Source organism: Balaenoptera musculus, chromosome 1 (assembly GCF_009873245.2).
Source record: "Balaenoptera musculus isolate JJ_BM4_2016_0621 chromosome 1, mBalMus1.pri.v3, whole genome shotgun sequence".
Classification (NCBI taxonomy): Eukaryota; Metazoa; Chordata; class Mammalia; order Artiodactyla; family Balaenopteridae; genus Balaenoptera; species Balaenoptera musculus.
In genome coordinates this window covers 60,663,542-60,691,372 of record NC_045785.1, presented here as the reverse complement: position 1 = coordinate 60,691,372, position 27,831 = coordinate 60,663,542, and the positions used below count along the sequence as shown (strand labels likewise).

General features: G+C 36.2%; 1 protein-coding gene across 12 annotated transcripts in view; it reads right to left on the bottom strand.

Annotated features, from left to right (window-relative positions):
* The window catches only part of SRSF11 (serine and arginine rich splicing factor 11), a 47,235-nt gene that overhangs the window by 13,560 nt on the left and 5,844 nt on the right, over nt 1-27,831 (bottom strand). For 2 of the 12 annotated variants that reach the window (XM_036856102.1, XM_036856122.1), the window contains exons 2-8: nt 19,909-20,127; nt 13,799-13,932; nt 9,917-10,026; nt 8,051-8,143; nt 7,199-7,248; nt 5,378-5,505; nt 3,273-3,354 (exon numbers count right to left, since the gene is read on the bottom strand). In XM_036856102.1, the coding sequence (XP_036711997.1) occupies nt 3,273-3,354; nt 5,378-5,505; nt 7,199-7,248; nt 8,051-8,143; nt 9,917-10,026; nt 13,799-13,932; nt 19,909-20,105 (794 nt within the window). In that variant the 5' untranslated portion in view covers nt 20,106-20,127. Of the gene's footprint in view, nt 1-3,272; nt 3,355-5,377; nt 5,506-7,198; nt 7,249-8,050; nt 8,144-9,916; nt 10,027-10,320; nt 13,140-13,798; nt 13,933-19,908; nt 20,370-27,831 lie in introns of those variants that run through there. The other 10 variants (XM_036856137.1, XM_036856147.1, XM_036856177.1 and 7 more) reach the window with 9 other exon arrangements.

Below are 27,831 nucleotides of genomic sequence, written 5' to 3'. Positions count from 1 at the left end.
ACAGCATTGCACTGCAGAGCCACTTCAACACAGTTTACATAAGCTTTTAAAAATCAGAAAAATATAGATTATCACATTATGTATCTAAACACGTAAAAAGCTTATTGAACGTAATGGTCATTTTATATACCAAGATGCTTAAAATACTACAACAACTCAAAATATTTATCTTTCTGTTATGAGGCATTACTACAAGTGTTCAAAAGCACTTTGTTCAGGGAAATAAATGTTTCACTGTTATTTCCCATTGGTCATAATTAAAATTAGTATTTGAAAGCCTTAGCATGTCCCTGTTATGTACAAACGAAAAAGATATAGGTTCTCCCTTTTAAGTCTTTCTAAGTGTTAAACTAAGCTACGAGAGCACCTGTCCTGGAAGGTTAGGATTCTAAGTACAGGCACAGCTCAGAGATACTGAGTTTGCTCCCAAACCACTGCAATAAAGTGAGTATCGCAATAAAGTGAGTCACAATGAATTTTTGGTTTCCTAGTGCATATAAAAGTTATGTTTATACTATACTGTAGTCTGTGAAGTGTGCAATAGCATTATGTCTAAAACAGGGTACGTAATTTAATTAAAAATGTTGCTAAAGATTGCTAAACATCACCTGAGCTTTCAGTGAGCCGTAATCTTTTTGCAATAGTAACAACATCAAAGATCACTAATCACAGATCACCATAACAAACATAATAATGAGGTTAGCTATTTTGGAGTGGCAATTGACAAGTATGGAAAGATTAAACCAAGATGACTAGTAAAGATCCTTGAACACCATTCTAAGGTTTTATGTGTCAACTTCTTAAGACAATAAGGAGCTTCTGAAGGTTTCATAGAGCTGTGACATGTTTTAGATTTGGGTTTTTGAAAGACATCTTTAAGAATGAGATGGGCTGGGGGAAAGTGGGTGACAGACACACCAGACAACACCACCCTGTAACATTCTGCTACAGACTGAATGTTTGTGTCCTCCCAAAATTCTTATGCAAAACTGAATACCCAATGTGATGACATTATGAGGTAGCGGCCTTTGGGAGGTGACTAGGTTATGAAGGTGCAGCTTTCATGAATAGGATTAATGCCCATATGAAAGAAGTCTCAGAAGACCCCCTGGTCCATTCCCCTATGTGAGGACACAGTGAAGAGACAGCAAACTATAAATGAGGAAGCAGGTCCTCACCAGACACCAAATTTGCTGACACCTTGATCTTGAACTTCCCAGCTTCCAGCACTGTGAGAAGTAAATTTCTATTGTTTATAAGCCACCCAGTCTATGGTATTCTGTTAGAACAGCCAAATGGACTAAGACACAGTCTAAGAAATGACTTACCAATGTTATGGGGTCTGTCAATTTTTTTTTTTCAAAATAATAACAAGATATTATTTGCCTTTTCCACTGTGACATTTGCACTAATGGTGCAAAAGCAATGGTGGTGTACAAGTGCTGGCATCTCCTTATTACAAATCAAGGTAGCGGCAACTGAACCTATTATCTACTGTATTCTTCACTGGCATTTGTAGTATGCGCTTGCAGTAAAAAGAAAGAAAGAAAGAAAAAAAACCTGCCATTTTCACTAAGGATGTCTTTGATAAAGCCAGTAAAAACTATTAATTTTATTAAATCTAGTCCCTTGAGTAATATTAGAGTAGTATTATTTTTGACTAGTAATATTAAATCTAGTCCCTTCAGCAATATTCTGTGCAACAAAACGGGTAGTATGCATAAATCACTTCTGATACTTTATAGTTCAATGACTGTGTCAAGGAAGACACCTGTGTGATTGAGTGTGAGCTCACCTAATTGCTTTTGCCATGAAACATCATCTTTACCTGAAAGAACAAGTGACAAACCATGGTTGTTCAGACTTGGGTATTTGGTAGAACACTTTCATGGAAAATGAGTGAGGTTTATCATTTCAAGGAAAACAAATTTGTTGCCAATAATAAAATTTGAGCTTTCAAGAGAAAATTAAATTTTGGAAAACTTGAACACACCATTGTGAACTTGACAGCTTCCTAACACTTTAAAACGGTTTACCGATGAGATGTGTGGCGATATTACCAAGTCATTTTTTGATCTTGTGTAACAAAATGTGTCAACATTTGAAAACTTGGATAATGCAATAAATCAATCATTTTCCAAACCATCAATGCATAATTGTACAAAAGCATGCCTGAGAAAAAGATACATCAAGGTGTAAGAGAGATCAATAGATTTTAAAGTAGCAAAATATAAAAGGTTCACTATTACGGTTTCAGATTCCATATTACTACTATCTTTTAAGAAAGTACTCTTGTTAAGTTTTGGTATTCTATCAAAGAATACTATTCCCAATTACCTGAAAAGACTATAAAACTACTTTTCCCTCTTCTCACTATATATTTGTGTAAGATTTTCTACATATATTAACCAAAATATACTGCAATAAGTTGAATGCAGAATTCTGTACATGTCTTCCAGTAAGCCAAAGGTTAGAGAGATTTGCAAAGATTTAAAACAAAGCCATTCTTTTAATTTTTCTGGAAAAGTTTTGTTTCAAAGCTAAGTTAATACAAATGGGTTTACTATTGTTATTTCAGATGATGGTTTCAAATTTTATTACGGCCAACACTGATAGATGTAACCCACATGAACAAAAGCTCATCGGAGTACTCAAATTTTCTACAAGTATAGAGGTCTTAATACCAGCAAGTTTGAGAGCCACTGGGCTAGAGAGACCCTTACAAACTTATACAGGAATGTCATGTGAAAAAGAAAATACACTGGTCCTTTTAAATTGCCTAGTCTTACTCTAGGTAGGATAAAGAATGATAGGTACTATCATGTGGTTTGTCCAATACAAAGAACAATCTCAAAAAAGGATAACAAGTTGTCATCTGCAAATATTCAAGCTTTAGATGGTAATCTGCAAGCTGCATGACAACATTCCATGTTCAAACTCTCAGGAGTCCGGTGAAAAGTCAGAACTAGAATTCAAGTTAAAAGTTTCAAGTCCAGTGTTCTTTCCATAGTACTAATTCATCTTAGTGCTCAAATCCCAGTGGCTTCCTCCTAACCCTGGATTTTTGGGGGTTTTAAAGTATCAATCATCCATATCTTTTCTCCATTTATATATGTGTGAACACTAACTCTCATACTCTGCTAATAGCAGTAGTTACCAAAACCACTTTAACCAGGAGCTAATTAGGTTAAGAGATAAGCAGATGTGACATACAGAGAAATTATCTTTGTCTAAGCTACAACTTACTACCAAAAAGCAATCAATCTAATAACCTGTGCCTAGAAGATGAGGGAGTCCTCCTCCTCCTAGAACGTGATCTTGACCTCGAGTGCCTTCGTTTTTCTTCTTTCTTATCTGGATTTAAAAGAGAAAGAATCTGGCTTTAGACATCATCAAGCAGGAAGATTATTCCCATTCAGGAGTTATTCTTAGAATTTATTACCTTAATTTTCAGCTTTAATACAAAATTCTTAAATTCAGGCAGCTAAAGGTTCCTTTGACTATTTCATTTGCCAGACTTAGGAGGCTGTCAAGTGCCATCCATAAAACATCTATGAGGGTTTCCCTGGTGGTGCAGTGGTTGAGAGTCTGCCTGCCAATGCAGGGGACACGGGCTCGAGCCCTGGTCCGGGAAGATCCCACATGCCGCGGAGCAACTGGGCCCGTGAGCCACAATTACTGAGCCTGTGCGTCTGGAGCCTGTGCTCCGCAATAAGAGAGGCCACGACAGTGAGAGGCCCGCGCACCACGATGAAGAGTGGCCCCCGCTCGCTGCAACTAGAGAAAGCCCTCACACAGAAACGAAGACCCAACACAGCCAAAAATAAATAAAATAAATAAATTAAAAAAAAAAAAAAAACATCTATGAAAATAATTACCTTTCTCATTCTTTACCCTTTAGAGATTTCTAAATCATGAGTCCCTTTTTCCATTCCTAGGTTCTACTTCCCCAAATATAGCTACCATTCACCCAGATTAAAACTCTCATCTTTACATGTTTATGTATTAATAACATCTCCCCAACCAGTACTTAAGTGTAAAATATGTTTAAAAAATACGTTTATAATAAAAATATAAAATAAACATTTAAAATTGTTGGTCCAGCAAAATGTTCCTTCTTTCATTCATCACTTAGCTCTATGCTCCTTTCCTAAATAAACAGTGTCTCATTATTAACTCTTTTCACTATACTGCTGGGACAGAACTGGATTTTACTAAGCTAGCTCTTTTCTTAATCTGTCTGTCCTTCTTCCTCACTCATTTTCAACTGTGTAAGTGCAGGGAGCAGAGCTAGAAAGATCTATCACCATTTCCTAGTTTTAAAATAACACATAAACTCCTTAACTTACTCCTTTAACTTAGGACATAATGAAAGAGAAATACAGCCATTGCATTCTTCGTATATGGACTATCAAAGTGAGACTGAGTTCCTCTTTTACACATTTAGATCATTTCATTAATAGGATTCAATTTATTGTGAATGTCATTATTAATAAATTAACAAAAATCTTGGGGCAAAAAGAAATTCATAAAGAAACCAATTTTAGTCATTTCAGTTATGAGTTTTCATTGAAAACAGAAATGGTATTCTGGCTTTGGAGTCGTACAGGTCCAGCCATGTGACCTTGGGCTAATTATTTAATAATTTGTTAATTAAATGAGATAATACACAAAGCATCTGGTATTAATTTATCCATTATACTTAACAATTATTTGGCTAATACTATATATAATAAAAACCATCCCATTTATTAAGAAATAGAGTGAAAAAAATGAAAACATTGTTTTTAATGGGAAAAAAAAAATTCAGGACCAAAGATCCAAATATATACAGGAAGACAATGGGACAACCATTCATTTCATCTCAAAGAGACAATCTGCAAAGAATAATATATTTGCTTTAAACAAATGGCATAAACAGAAGATCTTTAGTAGGTTTTCTTGGTCAAATAAAAGACTGAAATCAATTAGGCTACCCCAACTTAGACAAACATAAATGATTAAAAACCACCAAAAAAAAAAACCTCATAAATTAAAAACAACCAAAATATCACGCGAAGCATTAGGTAATCCTAGGCACTAATGTTTCAGAATGAAGAATTCTTTAGTTTAGGGAGTAGGAGGTGCTTGTACACTGTAGGATGTTTAGTATATCCCTGGCCCTCTACCTACTGGATGCAGTTGGTACCAGCATGACAACCAAGTGTCTCCAGATATTTCCAAATATGCCTGGGTGACAACTCTTACCCATACCACGCACCCACTCCCAAATGAGAATCACTGCACTAATGATCTTTTCAAGGAAAATAAAATTAAAAAAAATGACTGAAGTATTATTCAACAAATTTCCAAACGTAATTGCATAAACCTATTTTACCTGGTTCTATAGCAGCAGAAATTAAGGACTGTGCTTCTCGTACTCTCTTCATGGCTTCCTCTATTTCTTTACTAGAGGTATCTGATTTCAGACTTGGTGAAACAAGACCAGCAGCTACATGATTCAACCTGGAACAGAACCAAGAATTGTATGTGAAATATTTAAAAATGTACAACAGCATTTCAAATAAACACATGTTCCTATCATCATTTTAGTAAGATACTCCTTGAAAAAAAGTGGGGGGGGGGAACTCCACAGTAATTTTGATAAAATTATATGTAATATATATATAGTATAGTAAGCTTTTGAATATTTACAATGGCACCTGCATTTTAAAAGACTCAGAGATATGTGGAAGAAAAAAAAAAATCTATTTAATTTTGCTGAACATCCATGAACTTTCTATGCACATTTTGAGAAATGTTAGTACATGGGAATATGCTGATGCTAAAGATTTTTGATTAACAGAACCTTCCTTAATATGATTTAAAAACTTTTACATCATCATAATTTTGTTGGGGAAGAGAATTACTTTCAAGCTTGCACATGGGGAGAAACTGAGGCAAAAGCCAATGGCACACCAAAATTACTTATGAAATTCCTGAATGGAAAGGCTAAAGATACACCTTAAGGGTTTATAAAAGTGAAAAAATACTGTAGACACCAAGTTGAGGCTGGTAGTTATTTGTGGGTAGAGTGGGAAATGTAAACAAGAATGAGTACACAGGGAGTTTTAAAAAACTGTATTAGTGATATTTTTATAAGCAGGGTGGTAGATACTTGGATTTTACCTGATACTTTTTAAGAAAAAAATGCCACTAACTACTATAATCAAATGAGTCTGTCCTGCCTCCCCCACATGCTCTCCCACTTACTGACAGTGACTTTCACCAAGTTAAGAAGAAGAAGCATTAAGTTCAGATTTAATATACTAAGAAATTACCAATGAAAACATCTCATGAATTTGTGATATATCAAGTAGGAAATGTAAGTTACAGCATGAAGAAAACTTTCCAAAGCCCCTAAAAAGATGCTGACTATTATTATGTGACATGTATTACTCCTTTACTCTGGGCTAGTGTTTCCCTCACTTCTGTCTTCCTCTTATTCATCCCCTAGGGCAGTGGTCCCCAACCTTCTTGGCCCCAGGGACCAGTTCTGTGGAAGACAATTTTTCCATGGACGGACGGGGGTGTGGGGGGTGTGGGGGGTGTGGGGGTGGGGGGATGGTCCAGGTGTAATGCGAGTGATGGGGAGCAGCAGATGAAGCTTCACTCGCTCGCCGGCCACTCACCTCCTGCTGTGCAGCCTGGTTCCTAACAGGCTGCTGTGGACCCGTACGGGCCGCGGCCTGGGGGTTGGGGACTCCTGCCCTAGGGCTTAGCCTCTCTGATCTTTGAACTAAGTTCTCCTCTTTGCAATAAGTTCCCATAGCACCTCTGTACTTCCTCCAGTTGGATGCACATGCTTTACTATAGTTAAACAGTGTCTCCCTTTCTGAGTATAAATGCTATGAAGGCACAAGCTTATAGTAGGTAGTGTAATTTTTTAAATCAATCAACTAAAGACAACACTTAGCTCTTTACTTGTCATCCTGGTTTAACCTATTTACAATGATTTTCAAAGACCAATAATTATTCCAAAACAAAACCCTTTATAGATGGGCTTACCTCTGGATTTTTTCTCCTTGTTTCTAGAAAACAGGATTACATACTGCATGCCTTGAGAAAACTTTCTTTTAGCTATCAAAAATAAAATACCTGTTCTCTAGATATTATTATATCTCTATCACCAATGGAAACAGAAGAAAAAAATCCTTACTTGGGATCAACAGTACTCATAAGTTTCAGCAACTGGTCTGCAGCAAGAGACTGGAAAAACAAAAAAATAGCAATGAGAACACATAGAATAATAAATGATTACTATTTTAATTTTTTTAGTATGTTGAAATGTCCTAGAACAATCTGGCAAACCTATAGAAACTAACATATCCCAAGCACAACAATGACCAATAGAAATATAATGCCAGCCAAATATGTCATATTAAGTTTTCTAGTCGCAACATTAAAAAAGTAAACTGGTGACATTAGTGACTGTAGTACTGGATACCCAGAGCTGCTTTATCAAGTTAATTATGAAGATTATGAAGCTGAACAGTCCAGATTTTATAGAATAATCACCTCTTGCTTATTTTAAGACTTTCTAAGGGAAAGTAACATTTTAAGGAAACATGTAAAACAAAACTCAAAGTGCTTAGTCAGTATAATAATCAAAAGAATTCCATAAAGTAAGGACTTCAGAAAAAAGTTCAGTCAAATCGCAATGAGGGAAAACAAAAATTTCTAAATGAGTAGATGACAAGAGAATATATTATGAACACACATTCCTATCATTTCATGACTTTATTTTGACTTCGTAACATATTGATGTGGTGTTGGCTTCCTGTGAAACTAGTCTACTTTGAACTTTAACAAATGAGAAATTCTTTGATGGGCAAGGGGCTAATAATGCAGTGACCTTTTAAATCTCTCATTAACAAGTTTACATAAGAAAAAATTACTACAATATACAACAGTCAGTTATCTCCTGCTCTTGAAATGCAAACTAACATTTAATGAAGTAAATTTTTTAATTACAAAAATGAGCTCAGAGTTGAAGGGTATTAAGTTATACCTGAGAGTTCAAGTTTGCTCCAGGAAGCCCAAGTGCAGCAAGGGCAGGATCAAGAGTAGGAGCTCCCAAAGCAGCCAATGGAACTGCGCCAATCTGTGAAATTTCAAATTTTATTTATTTAAAATCTTGTTTGTTTCCTTTACTGTGGGGGTTGGGGGAGTGCGTCAACTTTTTTTTCCTCTAAAGGCCAGATAATAACTAGTTTAAGTCTGTAGGCTGTGCGGACTCTGGTGCAACTACTTAACTATGCCACTGTAGATCAAAAACAGTCAGAGACAATACATAAATAAGTGGCCATAATTGTGTTCCAATAAAAATTAACAGATAACAGGGGTCTGGCCCAAGAGCTATAGTTTGCCTACCCCTGCTATATATAACATGATGGCCTCATTTTTCACTCATCACAGCACATTTATCCTTAAAATCAGAATTTAGAAAAAATGCAAAGATTTTCACACATTCTTGTGCCATTTATAAATATTTACTGCTTCTTAGCTCCAAATCCACTGTTTGTTGTCCTACTGTGTGATAGTGAAGGCAGCACCCTCATAAGCATTTCTCCTTTGACAGCTGGCACGATGTTAAGCTTTATTTTTGGGGGGAGCTGGAAGGACACTGACTTTGGAAGGGAGTCTTTCTAGTTCTTATGTCTCCTTTCTGATTCTTACTGGCAGTGCCACATGGGACACTCAGTGGCCTTCACCTCAGTGAGTTTCAGTGCCAACCTCTTAGGCAGCTTCCTAGCAAGTTCCATGGTACCCCAGAGAACTTTCTACTGTATCTACCTTTTTGAAGGAGGTCTGAATCTTAGCCTTGAGGGGGAAGATGTGCCCCCTCACCTACATGTGTTTCTTTCTTGTATTTTCTTCCTTAGCTTAGAAGTAGAGGTTGCTTCCTATACCTGCGATTCTGGTACTCATTAGAGTTCCCTTAGTAATCTCCTGTTACTAATTAGTAATTCCTTATACTAAAACTTTTCTCCTTCGAATTACGGTATGGTTCTGTCTCCTGCCTGACATAATTCTGATTAGTCAGTTTAATGCACACAAACCATGCAAAATCTTATAACTTTGGAGGCCGTTGACCTTCTCTACAAGCACTGTGCTGAAATTTCTCCTAGTTTCATTATTATTTAGTAAAAATAAGTTACCAAACTTCCTGCAATGTAACTATTTACTGAGTTAAAACACTGTTAATACAGTTCATCCTTGAACAACATGGGGGCTAGGGGTGCTGACTCTTCATGCCGTCGAAAATACACCTGTAACTTTACAGTGAGCCCTCCGTATCTGCTGGTCCACATACTTGGATCATGCAGTACTATAATATGTATTAGTAGAAAAAAATCCTTATATAAATGGACCAAGCAGTTCAAACTCATGTTGTTCAAGGATCAACTGTATTGTTATAAAAATGGCTTAGTTATTACACAATTTTATACATCAAAGGTATCTACAAATTACCCAGATCTTTGAATTCATCTTTACTTTAAGCCACCTACTTAATTTAAAGCCCAAGAGCAAGATAAAAGCGCATGGAGAAAGAAAAAAAAAAAGTCTGAACTTCACCTTAATGTTCTTTTGTAGTTCAAATGAACATACTATTTTAAACAACATGTGCAACAGAAATCTTACGCCTCCTGACTTACGGGCTATTTTGAGAGCCAGTGACAAAACCGATAAAAGATATTTACAATTTTCAGAATGTTCTTAAAACACAAACTACCGCTTTAATATTTATGATTACAATACTACAGCCTTTTACAATGCTCTGACCACATGATAACAGTATATGAACCAGAATCACAACAGCACTCAAAAAGCACAAATATATTTCCATTCTTTAAGAATTCAACAGAACGAATACCTGGGTAAGTGGGTTAGGAGTAGGCAGGAGTCCACCACCAGGCAGAAGACCTGCCACTGCATTAGCTGGTGCCAACAGAGACAAAGCCTTAGTCTCATCAGGAATAACTCCTGCAGAGAAACATCCATGCATTAGAACACACTCTTTTGCAAGACAGAAAACACACAAAAACACCCAGAAAATGTCTCCCTGATACACCACCTGAGTTTGTTGAAAGTATTTATGTTCGCTAAAATATAAAGCTTGATTTCTATGATTATTTATCATTAATTTTATGTCAGAATGAAACTTCAATGTGTGAAAATCTGTTTCCTTTTTCTCTACAAATGGTTAAGTTTCTAGAGTAAAAAAAAAATAGCACAATACACACTACTTTTTTGTTAACACTGCCAAGATTTCATCACCTGTACTCGATTTTTAAGTCATGAACCAAACGTAAGCAAGCACAGTCGGTTCTCCAGGGGTGTGCTCTCAACTTTCAAAAGCTGTTTTATGAACAACGACTCGTGTCGGCTGCTTCACTATAAAGCACACAGAAAAATCAAGATACACAAGACAAAAAAAGTTTGATTTAGGGGTTAATAATATGGTACAGTTACTATGATTTTCTTTTACACCTACCATACAAATTTTGTAAAAATTAAGAGAAGAAAAGTATGTAAAGGAAATATTCTGTTGGAATCAAGCGTAGGGCTTTTGCTGACTCATGAAAATGAATATGAATGTTTCTGAAGGTCTCTGAATACACACAGGATGTGTGTGTGGGAGTGAGTGAGTGAGAGAGAAAGAGAGAGAATAAGTAAAACAACATGGCACATTCCTTACCTGTACAGTAAAATGCTTTATGTTCCAACATGTGCCATGCTAACCATACCAAAAATGCTGCTACATAGTGTCAGTTGAAAAGCTAACTTAGCCAAACTCCTAAAGCCAAAAACAACATGTATGTCTGTTTTTAAAGCCTTATCTGTGTATTCAGATAAAATCTAAGGGCCCTAAGACAAATATTTATGTAGACAATTTAAATTCTATCCAACAGCAAAAGCCCTATACAGATGGATTAATCTGTTAATGTGCCCAAGCCCCCAAAATGAGAGTTCAATAATACAATTAAACTACATATTTGCAAATACCAGTAGGATTTCTGTAATACATATTAAGAAACTGCATCTCATCATAAAACATACAATATGTACAGGGCACTTAAGAGAAACTGGATAAGCTGCAGAAGAAAACTGTTGGGTGGTATTTTCAGCAGGGCCTGGTATATAGTTCAGGCTGAACCAGGGAAAAGAACTGTAAAACACAACAACAAAAAAGAAAAACCACTGTTAAATAAAGGTAATGGTTCCTTCCACCTAAACTGAGAAGTGCCGATAATATAAACAAATGTATACTACACAGCACTGTTATCTTGCTTGTGTCAGAGCTGTCATCAATTTAGATACCAAGAGTTATGGAGGGGGGGAGAAGATCATTTAGATATAGGGCATTAATGCATCATTATTAACAAACCTACAAAGATTATGGGATAATTTTGCATGCAAAATTATGTCTCAAGAGGATAATATTAAGTATCAACATCTTACTAAAATTAGTGCATTTGCAACATTTCTGGCAAACTAAAATCCTCTTGAATTTATTGTGAGACACCTGATAGAAGATCTGCATCCATTAAAAAAAAAAGTCATGCATCTGATCCTCTGATTAAAAAAAGACTATTTAAAAATAAAACTACAATTTAAAAATAGCAATGAGGCCCCTCACCAGTTAATTTTCATGCGTCAAGAGTATTTTTTTTTACTGCTGCTTTGATAGAACCATGAAATACTGCATGAATGTGTAGAAACGAAAGAAAAAGAAACAGACAAAAGAAACAAACATTAACCAAGGAACCTAAATAATCCCCAAATCCATTACTATTAAGAGTTCCTTCCAAATCCAGCTATCTCAGTTTTACCAGTTAAGACTATTCCTTACCATAGACTTTGTATCTATTGTTCTAAAACACTGACCAAGAACCAACACCAAAGCGTAAGAGCTAAAACCAGGGTGAATGGTGACAAAGGGATTGAGTACATCAGATATTTAGCGGAGGTAACATTAATACAGCATACCATACCAAAAATTACAGTAACACACTAATAGATTCTGGAACTAAATATTTCTGTAATTCTATATATGTACTCCCTAAATATTTCACTTTCAAAACAGATCCAGAAAAATTATTATGGTCTAAAAATATTTATGAAAGCCAGTTATATGATATACTGTATTATGTTCAGGGCTTGGGAACTATAATACTTAGCCAATAAGAATTCTTTAAATTAAAAGGCTAACTAATGTTTTGTAAATTACTCACATGATTTGACCCTTGTTCCAAAAGCTATGTTCTACATTTTACTTATCCTAAATTTGAATTCTGTAAATTTTCTCTTGGTGAAAAGTCTTATCCTACAACAGGCACACTGATATAAAAGAAAATGCTTAATCAAAACATACTAACTCATAAGTTTATCAGCATATATATATATTTTAAAACCTTAAAATTGGGCTCATACACTTTAATATCACGGACATAGATTTACTGTTATTATATAGCATGCCTTAACCCAACTATGAATGCAATTTAATTTCTTTACAAAACCACAGAGGCAATTTTTCTAAGTTTTAAGGACTAGACATTTCACAACTTTTACAAGGAATGGTGTAAATGTTCACATTGGTATTCAAAGATCTAAGATAGTATCTAAAGTTAACAATATCAAGATTCTGCTTCCACTGACCAGTTCACTAAGGAAAGGGGAAAGCATTTATATCCCGGTCAGCATATATGTTAATAAAATCCAGTAGTTTTAACATATTTCAGTGACTTCTTTGACTCAAATTTATAGTTACCAAAAAGCAAATAAAGTAGCAGTACATTGGGAACAAACTAATATATGTCTTAGAAAATTTTACAAAATGGAATTAATAGAGTGCTGTCTTGTCACAGTGGCTTTTTTAGATCCAAAAACCCTGCTCATTATTTTTCTGCCAAATTACTTTAACAGCCTAAAATGTAAAAAGAGAGAAAAATGTAGTTAACAAATGGTTACACCAGGAAAACACCTGGGGGACTTGAGTGCTTGCTGGCCTTTAGTTAATGTCTAGAATCCCCTGTAGCTGCAGAGGACCCACTGTTTTTCAGTCATCTGGAAGAGTTTTGCATTTGCCTTCTCCACTACAAAAATCACACACACAAATAACAGAGAGAAGAATTTATTATTTAGAGATATTCTAGAAAATATAGCAAGAATGAACAAGAAAATCTGGCATAAAAACAAAACACCCAGTGCCCATCTGGCACCTAAGCTATAGGAAATCTTGAACTTTCATAAAAACCAAAATCATTGCGACCCTTGGTATACTGAACTTCAATGTGGGATATATTTTTTAAAGTTATCAGTGAGAAGAATCACTAAGAGGAATCACTAAGGAATAAAACCAACCTGGCCACATTTATTCAAAACAGAAACAACATCATGCATTTATTTGAAGGTTTCTGTGTAAATATGCATGGCGTGAACTGTTCACCTTCAGGACTTTTTCATAAAACAACATTAAATTAACTAAGTAGATATTAGGGATATGGTTTTAATGAACTTGAAAATGCTTTAAAATAATTCAAAAGGTTAAATATCTTATACAAACAGACCTGATTTTGAATTTTTAAGTTAAAAAGAAAGCCTTCAAGTAAAAATATGGACCACAGTATAACAAGGGTTTCAAAATGTTAATAGCTTAGATTTTTAACATGCTACTAATGCTCACTCTAAAACTACACTGAGGTAGATGGTCATCATAGGATGCCCACATAGGTAAGTTAAACAAAGCACAAACCTTCTGCATATGGTACGACTATCAAAGCTCTGTCAACGAATACAGTGTTTGTCAGATGCTGTGCCACAACTGCTGAGTCCGGATCATGGAACTTAACAAAGCAGACTCGGGATGAGACTGGCAAAGGCGAATCACTAAAAAATAAACAGATAACATAAAAGGAGAGAAAAATATCAGCTAAAACAGAAATGAATGATTCACAAACGACACTTGCATTCCAAAAGTAAAAGAGGCAGATAAAAATACATAACTGCACACATTTAGTTAACCAGTTCAAAAATACGTGACATTTCCAATAAAGTACTACCCACAGAACTGACTGTAGCAAACTGCACCTACACAAAAACAATCACTGTTTAAATTTACAATGCATCAAGTTACAAACAGCTTGAAACTATAAAGTCTCAGAGTTTGAACAGGTCACAAAAATGTCAACATTTATTTCATAATAACAATACCAGCCATTTAAAAATACAGGTAACAAGTAATTAGTTTTGGCTTAGAAAACTTTTCATTATGTCTAACTTTTCAGAGTTAAAAACAAAACCTTTCCATTTTAGGGACAAACGAATATTGTGGTAAAGTACATCTATTTGACAGTGAGTTTTCTTGATCTGCCACTAAATGCCCTGTCCTCTTAAACCTACAGCATATTAAAACTCCCAGGCATTATAAATAGTTAAGGCTCTCCCACTAGAGCACTTTCACAGAAAAAAAGAAAATTAAGCACACATGGGAGTAATACTACACCCCGACCCCAATTAGGCAAAATTTCAATAAGCAAAGAGTCACTCTCCTCGGCAACTGCATTCTTATATAAAACAAAAACAAGTTGCTAAGGTGCAAGCAATGGGAGGTCTAAGTAAGATAAGATTAGAAAAAGAGCAGAGTTTTTGTTGTTTTTTAAAAATATAAGATGGTTAAATTTCTGCCACTAAACTCTCTGTGAAAGGGAAAGATTAAATAAACAAAGGCAGGGGTTGCCTTAACACCAAACCAAAAGCTATTTGAAAATCAATACCCTAAGGCAGTAGTAATCATCTCATCTCTGGTTTATATTAGAATCAGGGCGGGAGTGGGGGGGGGGGTGCGGAACTACAATTACACCAAGATCTCTGATGAACGAAGTACTGAGTGCTGCCTTCTTTATTTTAATTCTCCCTGACAATTTTAATATGCACCCAGGGTAAAGATAGGTTCAAAGCAAAGCTGTCAATGTATGTATCACAGATATCGAAATGGACTTTGGCCATCTTGTTACAGAAGTTTACTGCAAAATGTTTTTGAAAGGATACAATGTTTTTTTAGTGTAAAACATCACTGGTCTAAATTAACAATGTTGCACCCAGTATACTGAAAAGAATGCTGTTTCATTAGTTTTAGTACCAAAGCTATATACCTCTTCCTATTTCTTTTCTGACATCCACATTGTTACCACTAAATTAAAAAGCTCTTTAAACGCTATCATTTTATGTTCTTAACATCTAACACAATGCCTTGGCAGGTAGTAAGCACTTAAATTTCTTAAAAAGTGACCTCTACCATTTCTTTGATACCATCTATTGTCATTTAACTAAAAGAAAAAGATAATGACTATCAAATATTAGGTTCTTAAAGAATATAAACATAACACTTCTTTTAAAAAAAGTAGGGGGCTTCCCTGGTGGCACAGTGGTTAAGAATCCGCCTGCCAATGCAGGGGACACGGGTTCAAGCCCTGATCTGGGGAAGATCCCACATGCCACGGAGCAACTAAGCCCGTGCGCCACAACTGCTGAGCCTGTGCTCTAGAGCCCGCGAGCCACAACTACTGAAGCTTGGGCGCCTAGAGCCCGTGTTCCGCAACAAGAGAAGCCACCGCAATGAGAAGCCTGCGCACCACAACGAGTAGCCCCCGCTCGCCGCAACTAGAGAAAGCCCACGCGCAGCAACAGAGATCCAACACAGCCAAAAAATAAATAAAATTTAAAAAAAAAATTAGGAAAGTATGCCTACATGCTCCCAATGTATTTCCATTTACTTGGCAATCTTAAATAATTCACATTTTTTCTATCCACTCACGTCTGTGCAACATTATTTGGCTATATCAAACCTGTAAGTGGTGGTGAAGTAAAGACAAAATACAAACAATTTAAATATCACGGAAAAGACAGTCACAGTAAGACAACTCAGAAGGCCAAATAATTAATTTCTCTCCACTTTAAATGGTCTTGTTTAAAACCACTGCTATTTGGTCCCACAAGCATACTGTCATACTTTCTCAGTTAAAATTAATAAAAGAGATGTTAAGATAAAGAATTGATACTGGAAATTAATTTTCATACCCTAGAATTTTGTGCAAGTACCACTGCTAAAAATAAGACTGTCTTTACTCCTTATCTTTAAGAATTAATATAGAAGAGGCAGTGCAGCTGAAAAGAACTAAGGAGCAAGATTGGTGGTGGTATTCTCTCTACTTTCTTAAGTGACCTCTAAGGGTTGTTTCAGAATCTTCTGAGATGCACACATAAAATTCAGATTACTCTTTTCCATCTCAAGCCCACTGAATCTGAGAATCCCTTTTTTTTTACAGGAAGGCTCTGATTCTTAACAAGATCGGCAGCTTATATTTGTGCCTGCTAAAGTAGTACTGCTGGTTTGGGTCAGAAGTTCTTTCAACCCCCAACTTAATACTGAGCTAACCATTTCTGAGCAGAGAATTTTGAGCTTATAAACAAAGCATCTCCTAAATCCTGCAAAACAGCAAGTGTGTGGCAAAGTTAACAACTCTGTTGACCTCATATGCCCTTTCCATCGTGTGCTCTTGTCCAGTTCTAAAGAAATACAGTAAACTGTTGCATTTATTTAAAAATTTTTAAAAGGTGAACTATGTTCTTTCCCTTACCTAACTATACTAAGTTACTTATATGATCATTAAAGTATCTCTTTTTGGTCGCTGAAAAGTTAGTAATGAATTTATCTGCAGTGTTATAAGTAGCCTTCAGTTACTGCGTAACTGGCATATTCGTCTCAAGGATCACTACCTGGTAAGGACTCTACCTACTAGGCGTAAAAGAATGATTCCACTCACAAGTTGTTTGGCTAAATCAAGGAAATCCTGATCAAGTGGCAAAACAGAATCAGAACATTGGGGTTCGAATAATAGTTCTGACACTAGTAGAGGGGCTTGCGTATACAGAACAACATATGTGAATTACAGTTCACTCATTTGTAAAACAGGGTAAAATACCTTCTTCTTCTGAATATTTAAGGACTGAGCAAGATAAAATAGGAAAGCATTTAGCATACAAGAGACAAACCATGTTGAATTTTCAATATTCATTTTAAGAAAAACCAGAATCAAAGTAACGTTTTCTTTTAAAAAGGAAGAATGAGGGAACACTGACAGATGCTTTCAGATAGCTGTAGGTAGGGCTATCATACTGAAGAGAGGAATAGAATACTATTTCCTGTGAAGAGAGATTGTATTATCACTGGGTGAAATTATAAGCCAGCAATTTCTGGCTTAAAATAACCAAGAAATAGATGGTTCAACAATGAAACAAAGGGAGACACCTTCTTGAGGAGGTTGTCAGTGAAATGTCTGGCATAATCCCAGATCCTAGGAATTTTTCCCCCAAACAGGCATTTAGAACTGAAATTAGTTTCAGCAGGTGTGGGTTGGGGCTCAGTCATGCAAGTTCTTTAAAAATGCCCCTAGGGTGATGTTGATGACCCCAAGGGACCTCATTCTAGAAGAGGGAGGAAGTTAAACTTGTAAGTTGGTGAATGGTGCTACACAGAAAAAGCAGTTAAACTGAATAGAGAAGGCAGGGAGCAGGGGTGTTGTATTTTTATATAGTGTGATTAGGTGACATTTGAGCAACAAAAGAAAGCAAGCCTGTCACAGGCATATCTAGGATAAGAGTTCCAGGTGGATAAGAATACCTTTTGGGAGAAATACACACATACCCATTAAAAGAAAAAAAAAAAAAATCAAACACCAAATGTGTTTACAATCAATAGAATTTTAAGTGATCCGAGTCATTCAATCTTATTCTACGAATAAGGGTAAATTTTTGTAGTATTTTTGGAATGATGAACCCCTTTTAGACTGCTAGGGACTCCATAGCACATTATCCCCAGCAAACTACTGTTGAAAACTGTAGCGAGCTTAAAGAAATTGTCAATAAAGTATTTCCAAATTGTGCAGGTCAGATTAGCTACTGAGGCTTAGTTAAAAAAACAACAATGTTAAATGAACAAAAGTAAGCATCTACATTCACACTATTCAAACTGGAAAAGCCACTAGGCAACGTAACATTCACTATATTGTTACCGTATATATTTTCAGAAGAGAAAATGATCTGTATGTGGGAGCATATATGAAGGAGTCAAAGAGCAAAAATGTGTCAATATTTATCTATTCCTCCCAATATAGGGGAAAGAATCCTCTTAATGCATAGCACCCCAGATCATGTTACCTGGTACACAAAACTCTCCTGGTTATGATGGAACCACTCCTTTGACTACAAATCAAAAGCCAGACTGTTCCATCATGACTCCCTCTAATATATGGACCATGCATTAGGTAAAAGATCCAGTAAACATCCCACACTTCTTTGTCATCTTTTTATAAAAGTATCATAAAAAGAACACCTTCAAAATAAAAGTCGGCAACTACAAAAAAGTTCTTAATGACTTGCTGGACCAGAAATAATTTTTTCATAAATAAATCCAGTATCTCACATACTTTGAGAAACAAAAAGATTACAATCAAGTCATTGATAATAATCAGATGTGTCACTTTTATTTTCTGCCATTTTACTGTTTATTAATTTTAGTAACAATTTAATAAAGGGTATGTTGTGAGAAAATAACAGCAAAACATCTATAAGTTCCTATTATGAAAGCTATTTGTCCTTCACTGTCAAAGCAAATTTCTGTTCAAAATAACTGTAACAAAAACATGTTTGTTCCTAGATGTCTACACTTCATGTAAATTACTCTGAAATCTCCCTCCACATGTATATTCCCTCAAAATTAAAGACAACACAACACTTGCAAACACTAATAATCATCTGAAAATACTTCAAGTAGAAAGTGATGAAATACAGTAATACTTAAATACCGCAGTATGATCAACTTCCATTAATTATTTTAGAAAAGTGTACAGAGGTTAACGATTTATTACATCCACAACCGTGGATTCCTTGAGGATTCCAATTTCCTGTTTAGTACTTAAGTGACATCATAAAACTCTTATGGTACAGCGGGTACTGAGTACCCACTGACAGTAAAATCTGAATTTTCACTCTTCCCAAAGAGCACTGGACTGTTTTATTATTTCAAATTTTTGCTCTAATATTTACCACATTTTGTCAGAGCTTTTTTTTCTTTACAATTACTGCACTCATTCAATACTTCTGTGATACAAATAAGAAATGAGACTAGGATAAAAACAAAAACCATATACCCCAAATTAAAAAATTTAACATTCTACAGAATTCCTTCTGAAGAACAATTCTGAAATATAAATATATACATTATTTAAACAAAGGAAAACCCAAGATTTCAGCTATAACTCATTTTCTCATTTTAAAAACTACTCAGGCTCACTGAATTAATTGTCTGTCCAAACGAGTATTAACTCTGAATTATGTTCACTGGGCCAGAATCACTGAAAAACAATATTTAGCATTAAGTGAACAACAGCCTATAAAGTTCAACATCAAATTAACATAGAAATGAATATTTTTGTTACTTTGCAAAAAATTCAAACATTTGTTTTTTATAAAGAGATTAACCTATATACAAAATACATCAAGTGGGCAGTCTGTCTTGATTTAAGTGCCCAAAGAACGACCACGCTGGCACAATTTAAGGAAAAAGAAAAAAAAAAAACAACCCAAAATTAGAAGCGTCTCCTAATCCCCCAAACCCTGGCCCTGCCTCTCTGCATTATTATTAGGCCTAATGCACAGATTGCTTGCATAAGTAAACGCAATAGGCAACCTCAACTAAAGCAGCCTAGCCCAGGGAAGCATGAACAAGGGCCTGCAGGAAATGCTGTGCGTTAGGCCCAGGCTGAGCAGGAGTTAGCAAAAACCGTGATGGTGGACGATACTCACTCAGGCGGGAAGAGGCGCAGTTCGTCGATCTTCCCTAGGAAACCGAAGAGGGTCCGCATCTGCTCAGAGCTAGCGCTCGGGGAGACATTAGTCACCTGGATTACCTCGGTGCCGCCGCCTCCGCCGCCGCCTCCGCCCCCCGGCCCGCCGCTGGGGCCCGGGCCCGCAGTGCTGGGGACGATGGTAGTGTTGCTCATGGCGCTGCTCGCGTACTCGCTCCTGCTTTAACACATCAAACACACAACAAACAGTGAGAGGGAGGGGGAAGAGGAACCGGTTCGCCGGAGAGGGGACAGGACGGTGTCCGAAACTGCAGCCGCTGCTGCCGTCGCCGCCGTTTCTCTGCCCCGCCGGTCGCCGCGGGGAACGAAGAGACCGCGCGAGCTCGAGACCACGAGAAAACAAACGGCCGCCCCCACCTCGCTCCAACCACCTTACTCGCGGCCCGAGCTCCCCACAATGCCTTGCGGCGCAAGGGCGCGTCATCATCGGCTCCGCCCCGTGCCGGCCCAGCAAGCCTCACAGCCGGAGAAACGCGAGAGGCACCGCGGTCTAGTGAAAGGAGTCATCTCCATCCCTCTCGGCTCCCTTTTTTCTTTTAAAGACAAGAAAAGTGGAAGGCATTAACTTTTTTTTTTTTTTAAAGCAAGCCTCCACTCCCCGGCAAAAAACTGCATGCATACTTGAGCAACTATTCTTATTAAAAATGCCCACGATATTTCTTTCTTTGTACAGAGTATCTTCTACAGATCTGTCCAGTTACTAATGAAATTTACACCCTAGCTATCAAGATTTTCCTCCCTACCACTATAAAATTTTCTAAATCTTTACACACATCTTTATAACCCTGAATTTGTGACGAATTTGCTTTCCCACTAAAATCTTCAGAAAAAAAATATTTTAATGTTACACTCACTAGTGCTTTATAAGCTAATTTCACAAATTCACTCTTTTACACTTGATCTTAGCCAAAAGGCCGAGAAGCGATACAAATTCACTTTTTTAAAGAACATTTTACAGTACCTGAATATGTACAAGTATGTGATCTAAAATTTCTACAGAAAAACCTGCTTTACATGCATATTCTTGCTTAAAATAATTTTGAAGCTTTTGATCATAAAAAGATCCTTGCCTAATTTTTCAAGCTCATGTGAATTATTCTCCCACTTTCATCCAGTGTTATCCAATGACTTGCAGTTCCCAAACCTGACAAAATCTTTTATTTCACAGTGCCTTTACACAAATTATTAATGACCTCCCTCATTTTATCTAACTGCTATCCCCCATAGGGCCTTCCTTGCCTCACTGACACAACTTCTGCAAGCAGTTAAGGGTTTCCTTCTCGCCACTCAACAACAGAGGTATATATATTTGTTATACTGACATGTCCCCCACAAAGCTCTGAGTTTTCTGGGTCAGTTTAGGACCTAGCACAATGTCTGTCACAGTCAATGCCCAATAAATGTGTTGAACACATGCACAAATATGTCTTAATGACTGTCATTTATTCTAAGACAATTGTTAAAAATTTACTTGATCCTAAATATTTCTGGAGGCCAAAATCTGAGGACTTATACAATATTTTCTTTAGTAAATACTTCTATGGAATAATGCAACTGAGAGCGTAATTTGTTAGAGATTAGAAACTAAAGTTACTGAGATTTTGATGTAGAGCCAATTGGCTAGGTTTTCTTACTAGTTACATCATTTCTGCTAGTTCTTATACAAAGGGATGGGTAGGTTGAATATAAGCCTAGCAAAATTACAAATTACAATTAATTGCATGTCATTCATAAATGCTTATCTGTGAATATAAAAGATGCCAGATGATTAATTTTCTTATTTTGAATCAGACATATGTAACTGCCAAATACAGATTCTTAACAGTTTGATAAATTAGTATATCAGTACCCACAAAATGGAGGCCGCCACAGTAGCCCAGCCCATGTAACAAATCTAAACCTAAGTCAGCCAGCACTTACAGGAAACACCTGCCAAAGCAACCTAACATAGCAAATCGCAATCTTCCAACTCAGTTTTAGCTAGGTTACCTTGCCCTAGAAAATAGGACCTGCTAGCCTTATGAAGAAATTCTCCACCTCTTGGCCAATGCTTCTTCTAATTCTTTATAAAACTCCCTCTTGCCCAAAATCCCTTGTGAAGAATGCTCCATACTTGCCAGGCACTGCACTCTCCCAATCCATGGATTGTTTTCCTTTCAATAAATGGCATCAAACACCTTACTAAATTGTTTCAGTTTTGTCACTTGATACATTTAATTCTTATTAGAAGTGGCTACAATGTTCTATGACAAAAGGGCAAATAATTCAGGGGCAGGGTTCAGGCCTGTCTTTTTTTTTTTTTTTTTTTTAATGTTAACATCTTTTTATTCTCTGGGGTGGATACACAGAAATCTTTTCTATTATTCCACACTTTTCTGTATGTTTGACATATTACATAATTAAAATTACAAATTCAAGCCAAAGAAAAACATAGTTCTGTGATAAGATAAATTTTAAGTCCTCAGAAACCAGGTTATACATAAAAACTTACTGAACACACAAATAGATGGTGCTTCCATATGGAGAAACAGTGGCAAAAAAAGAATCGTTCTAATAAGGAGGATTTCTGAATATTTTATTTTCAAATCATCTAGCAGCTTAAAAAAAAAAAAATACTGGACTTACAGCCAGAAGACTGGCTTAAAATAAAATACTACCTTGTTATTAATTGTGATTTGAGGAAACTTCACTTCACTTTTAAGAACCTACTTCAGTCAGAAGCTGAGTGAGGAGCTGAATCATAATTTTGAAGATCCTTTTAGGTCTAATAAATAGATTAAATAACTAAGTAACTATTTTGTGTTATTATTGTCTGTTTCCCATAGAAATGAAATAGCTAAAGGCAAATAACTAACATAGGAAAGCAAATAAATATATCCAATCTATACTAGTATTAAATCACTTTAGGTTTATTTAGGCTCCCAATTAAACAAGACTATAAAAAGTACAGAACCTGGAGACAAGTATCATGCCTGTCTTATTTACTTTAACCCCAGTATCATGAAAATGTTAAAAAAAAAAAAAAAAAGCCTCACAAATTCCTTCAAATATTATTATGCCCCTGCTATGTTTCAGGATTTTCCTAGCCCCTAGAAATACAGCAGAGACAAAAGATAGGCAATGTTCCTGATCTCATGAAACGCCAGGTTCGGTATGGCAAACTCTCAATACAAAAACAAAGACGTAAGGGAGTAATGTGCTGTGATGAAAATAAACCAGGATAGGAGATGGGGGAGAAGGTGTTATCTGAGCTGAAACTTTATTAAAAGGAGGAAGCAAGCCATTTGAATTTCTGGGAGAAGAGCAATCCAAGCAGAGGAAATAGCCAATTAGAAAGGTACTCAGGGTGAGAACAAGTTTGAAGCTTTCAAGGAAAGTAGGAAGACCATTTTCTTTGTTGATTAAATGCTTTACAGTTTATATTTCAGAGAGAGACTTATAAGAAAATCCTGTCAGTATCATGTGGAAAGTGAAGTGAAAGAAGCATGCATAGGGAAGAGCCACTGCTCACTTTTGGGAGTGGGTTTGGGAAGGCTTCCAGTTATATTTGAATGAAGATTATTACCAATCTTACTAATGGTTGATGCTATTTCCAAAGCAAAAAGTAACCTGTCATTTTGGCCTCTTTAGTCATATTATGGCCTATTAGTCATGTTTGGCCTATACATGCATATTATAGTGCATAATTTCTGATAGGCTTTTGAAATATGAAAAATAAGACTCCCCATAGTAGTGCCCTATGGCTCACAGGTGGGGAACTGCTGCTACCACCACACTAAGAAAAATTTAAAGAGGTGCTTGATATTGGAAAGAAAGTCTCTCAAAGAATATTAGAAAATAATACTTTATGCAAATCCTCAAAACAGTACCAATCCTATCAGTTATAATGAACAAGCTTTAGTTCTTTCCAGTATCAAGGTTCTAAAAGATCTCATGTATAAAAGAATGAAATTACACCCCTATCTTACACCACTCACAAAAATTAATTTGAAATGGACTAAAGACTTAAATGTAACACCTGAAGCAATAAAACTCCTAGAAGAAAGCATAGGAAAAAAGTTCCCTGATGTAGGACTTGGGAACGATATTTTGAACGTCGAAAGCATAAGCAACAAAATTAAAAATAAACAAGTGGGACTACATCAAACTAAAAAGCTTCTGTACAGCAAAGAAAACCATCAATAAAATGAAAAGACAACCTATGGAACAGGAGAAAATATGTACAAACCATATATCTGATAAGGGGTTAATATCTAAAATATACAGGGAACTCCAAAACACCTCACATCTGTTAGAATGACTAGCATCAAAAAGGCAAGAGATAAGAAAAGTTGAGGAGGATGTGGAGAAAAGGGAACCCTTGTGCACTACTGGTAAGAATGTAAGTTGGTGCAGCCACTATGGAAACGGAAACACCATGTTGAGATGTCTGTATCCCCATGTTCATAGCAGCATTATATACAATAGCCAAGACATGGAAAGTGTCCATCAATGGATGAATAGATAAAGAAGTTGTATCTAAAAAACAAAGAAACAAAACCAAACTCACAGAAAAAGAGATCAGATCTGTGGTTATCAGAGGTGGGGGTGAGGGGAGGAAGAATGAGAAGAAGGTGGTCAAGTGGTACAAACTTCCAGTTATAAATAAGTACTTACGATATAATGTATGACATAGGTATACTTAACAATGCTGTATGATATATACGAAAGTTGCTGAGAGAATAAATTCTAAGCATTCTCATCACGAGGAAAAAGTTTTTTTTTCTTTTTCTTTTATTTTCTATCTATATGTGATGATGGATATTAACTAACTTTGTTGTAATCATTTCAAGATATAGGTAAGTAAAATTGTGATGCTGTACACTTAAAACTTATACAGTGCTGTATGTCAATTATATCTCAATAAAACTGGGAAAAAGAACAATTGCAATAAAGATATTTCTAAGGAAAAGAAAAAGACCTCATGTATTTAGATGGAAATTCTTTAATTAAAAGATAGAATAGCCATAGGTATGTACAATAACTCTACCCACTGGACACCATGTTCCCAGTTGGGTAAGTCAACTTACCTGTTACTGTTAGCCACCTTTGTTCACACTATTGGAAAAGATTGTAGAGTCCTCTAAATCAGGGGTCCCCAATCCCCAGGCCACGACCGCTATGGGTCCACGGCCTGTTAGGAACTGGGCTGCACAGCAGGAGGTGAGCAGTGGGCAAGGGAGCGAAGCTTCATCTGTATTTACAGCCGCTCCCCATCACTCGCATTACCGCCTGAGCTCCGCCTCCTGTCAGATCAGTGGCAGCATTAGATTCTCATAGGAGCGCAAACCCTACTGTGAACTGCGCATGCGAAGGATCTAGGTTGCGTGTTCCTTATGAGGATCTAATGCCTGATGATCTGAGGTGGAGCTGAGGCCGTGATGCTAGCGCTGGGGAGTGGCTGCAAATACAGATTATCATTAGCAGAGAGGTTTGACTGCACAGAGACCATAATAAGTCAATTGCTTGCAGACTCATATCAAAACCTATCAGTGAGCGGCAAGTGACAATTAAGCTGCATCTTACAGAGTAGACTGGACATAAGCAACATACTTCAGGTGTCACTGTCTCCCATCACCCCCAGATGGGACCACCTAGTTGCAGGAAAACAAGCTCAGGGGTCCCACTGATTCTGCATTATGGTGAGTTGTATAATTATTTCCTTATATATTACAATGTAATAATAATAGAAATAAAGTGCACAATAAATGTAATGTGCTTGAATCATCCCGAAACCACCCCTCCCCCCCACCCCACCCCCCCCACCCCCTGCCCCCCCGGTCTGTGGAAAAACTGTCTTCCATGAAACCGGTCCCTGATACCAAAAAGGTTGGGGACCGCTGCCGTAAATTGACACAATTTTGCAAATCTGCACCAGCCAACAGGTCTTTTACCAAATTAGTTGTTAGACAGCTCTTTCCCTCTACCAAATATACTTTTTGAGGACAGGGAAGGCAATGTATTCATCTCTGTGTTTCTGATATCCAACAATATTTTACTGGAACAAAGTAAGCATTTGACAAAAACTTACTGAGTATCATCTGTGTGCTAGAAGCTTTAACACAATCTACTCAACAAAGGCTTGGTGAATGAAGGCAGGAATGCATTTGTTAGATTTACAAGGAAGTTTGGTTGAGAAACTCTCAAAGTATTTGGCTATACATTTTCCCCCCACAGCTATAGAAAGCAGTAAGAAAAACATGGGAAATAAATTGCTGCTTACAAACCATAACTTAAAAAAAAACAAACTTACCTGCAGATCTGTTCTGTATTTCTTCTTCTACAAATTAGATAATTGTATTTCTCTTCTATTTCTAATTCTATTAATTAGATGATTCTATAATGATTAGTATCTATTTTAAAATCATAATTGTAAATCCCACACTCCCTTTTCTGCTCCATCTAAAATGAAGGGGAGAGACTAAAGGATAAGTTAGCATTAGGGGGCTGATGGACAGATGGATGGACAGACACACACCAGAACAGAAAAAGTCTACTTACTTCCAAATACTTGTTTTGTTAACTTATATTGTCTGTCAATAGCAGAGATTCTATATCTGCATTTTAAAACTGACAGCATAGGGTCTGTGAACACCTTGAAACTGTAGGCAAAAATCTGTATTTTTCATTTCATTTTTCAAAGTTTGTTTTTATGATTAACATAGAGAGAAAAGGAGTTAGAGTATTAGGATACTGTTGCCTATAGCCAGATGCACAGTACTCTCAGCTGTGGTCCATACAATCACAATCAATTTATTTGTAACAGATTTATTGGCGTTTGGATTGAATAGGGTCAACAGACATATTTGGAGGGGAAACCTCCAGGTACTGACTACTCACTGCTATCCTCTATGTTATATGAGATTTTTTTAGTCTCAACTGAGAAAAGGCCATTTCAGGGACTGCTTCATAATCTTAAAAAAAAAAAAAAATCCAGTACTTAACATGTATCTTTATTCTAAGTAAATAGTTTCAAGCATTTTAATACTAAAGAGTTTTGCCTGATCAAGGAATTAGATATCTGCACAATTTGAGCTCTTTTTCCCCTTACGCTATAAAATTAACTTTCTCATCATGAAGGAAAATTATTTCTAAAGAGTCTTATGAAACTGGTAAAACCGAAAGTGTACTCAACTCAGTAATTTGAGGATCTGCATTAACTGAATGCTTTTAAAATGTGCTTTAATCCTCACAACACTTAAAAGGTGCTACAGTGATTAAGAATGCAGGCCTAGAGTCAAACCAAAGGGGCTCTGCCACCAATTAAGGTATTTGCAATCTTTGGCTCTTTACTTTGTGCTTCAATTTCCTCATTTTAACAATGAGGATAATAATAATGTCCAACTCACTGGGTTGTTTTTTGGATGAAGTGAGAATACAATTGCTTAGAAAACATAAATATCAACTACTATTATTATCCCTAATCTACAATTTAAAAACTTTCAGTTTGAAAAATGTTTACCTCAACTGTGTTCCATTTTATACCATCACTCTATTTTAGGCTAGTATCTTGGACTATTACTACTTCATCATTTACATGAAAGATATGAATCAAAAGAGTTAATTTATATAGTGAGAGGAGTTTCTTACTTAAGATCCCACATTTTAATATAGGCTTTCGGTGGCATATTTTTTTAAAAAAAGATTATAAAATAATAAACGCAAAATGTAAAATATTAAAACTATATGAGTGTAAAAAAGTAGAAGTCCCTCATTCCCATTCCCCTATGCATGTTCTCAACTACTGTAATAGGCAATGTGAGCCTCAATTTCCTTATGTGAAAAATGGAGATAATGATACCACTTAAAGTTTTTAAGATTA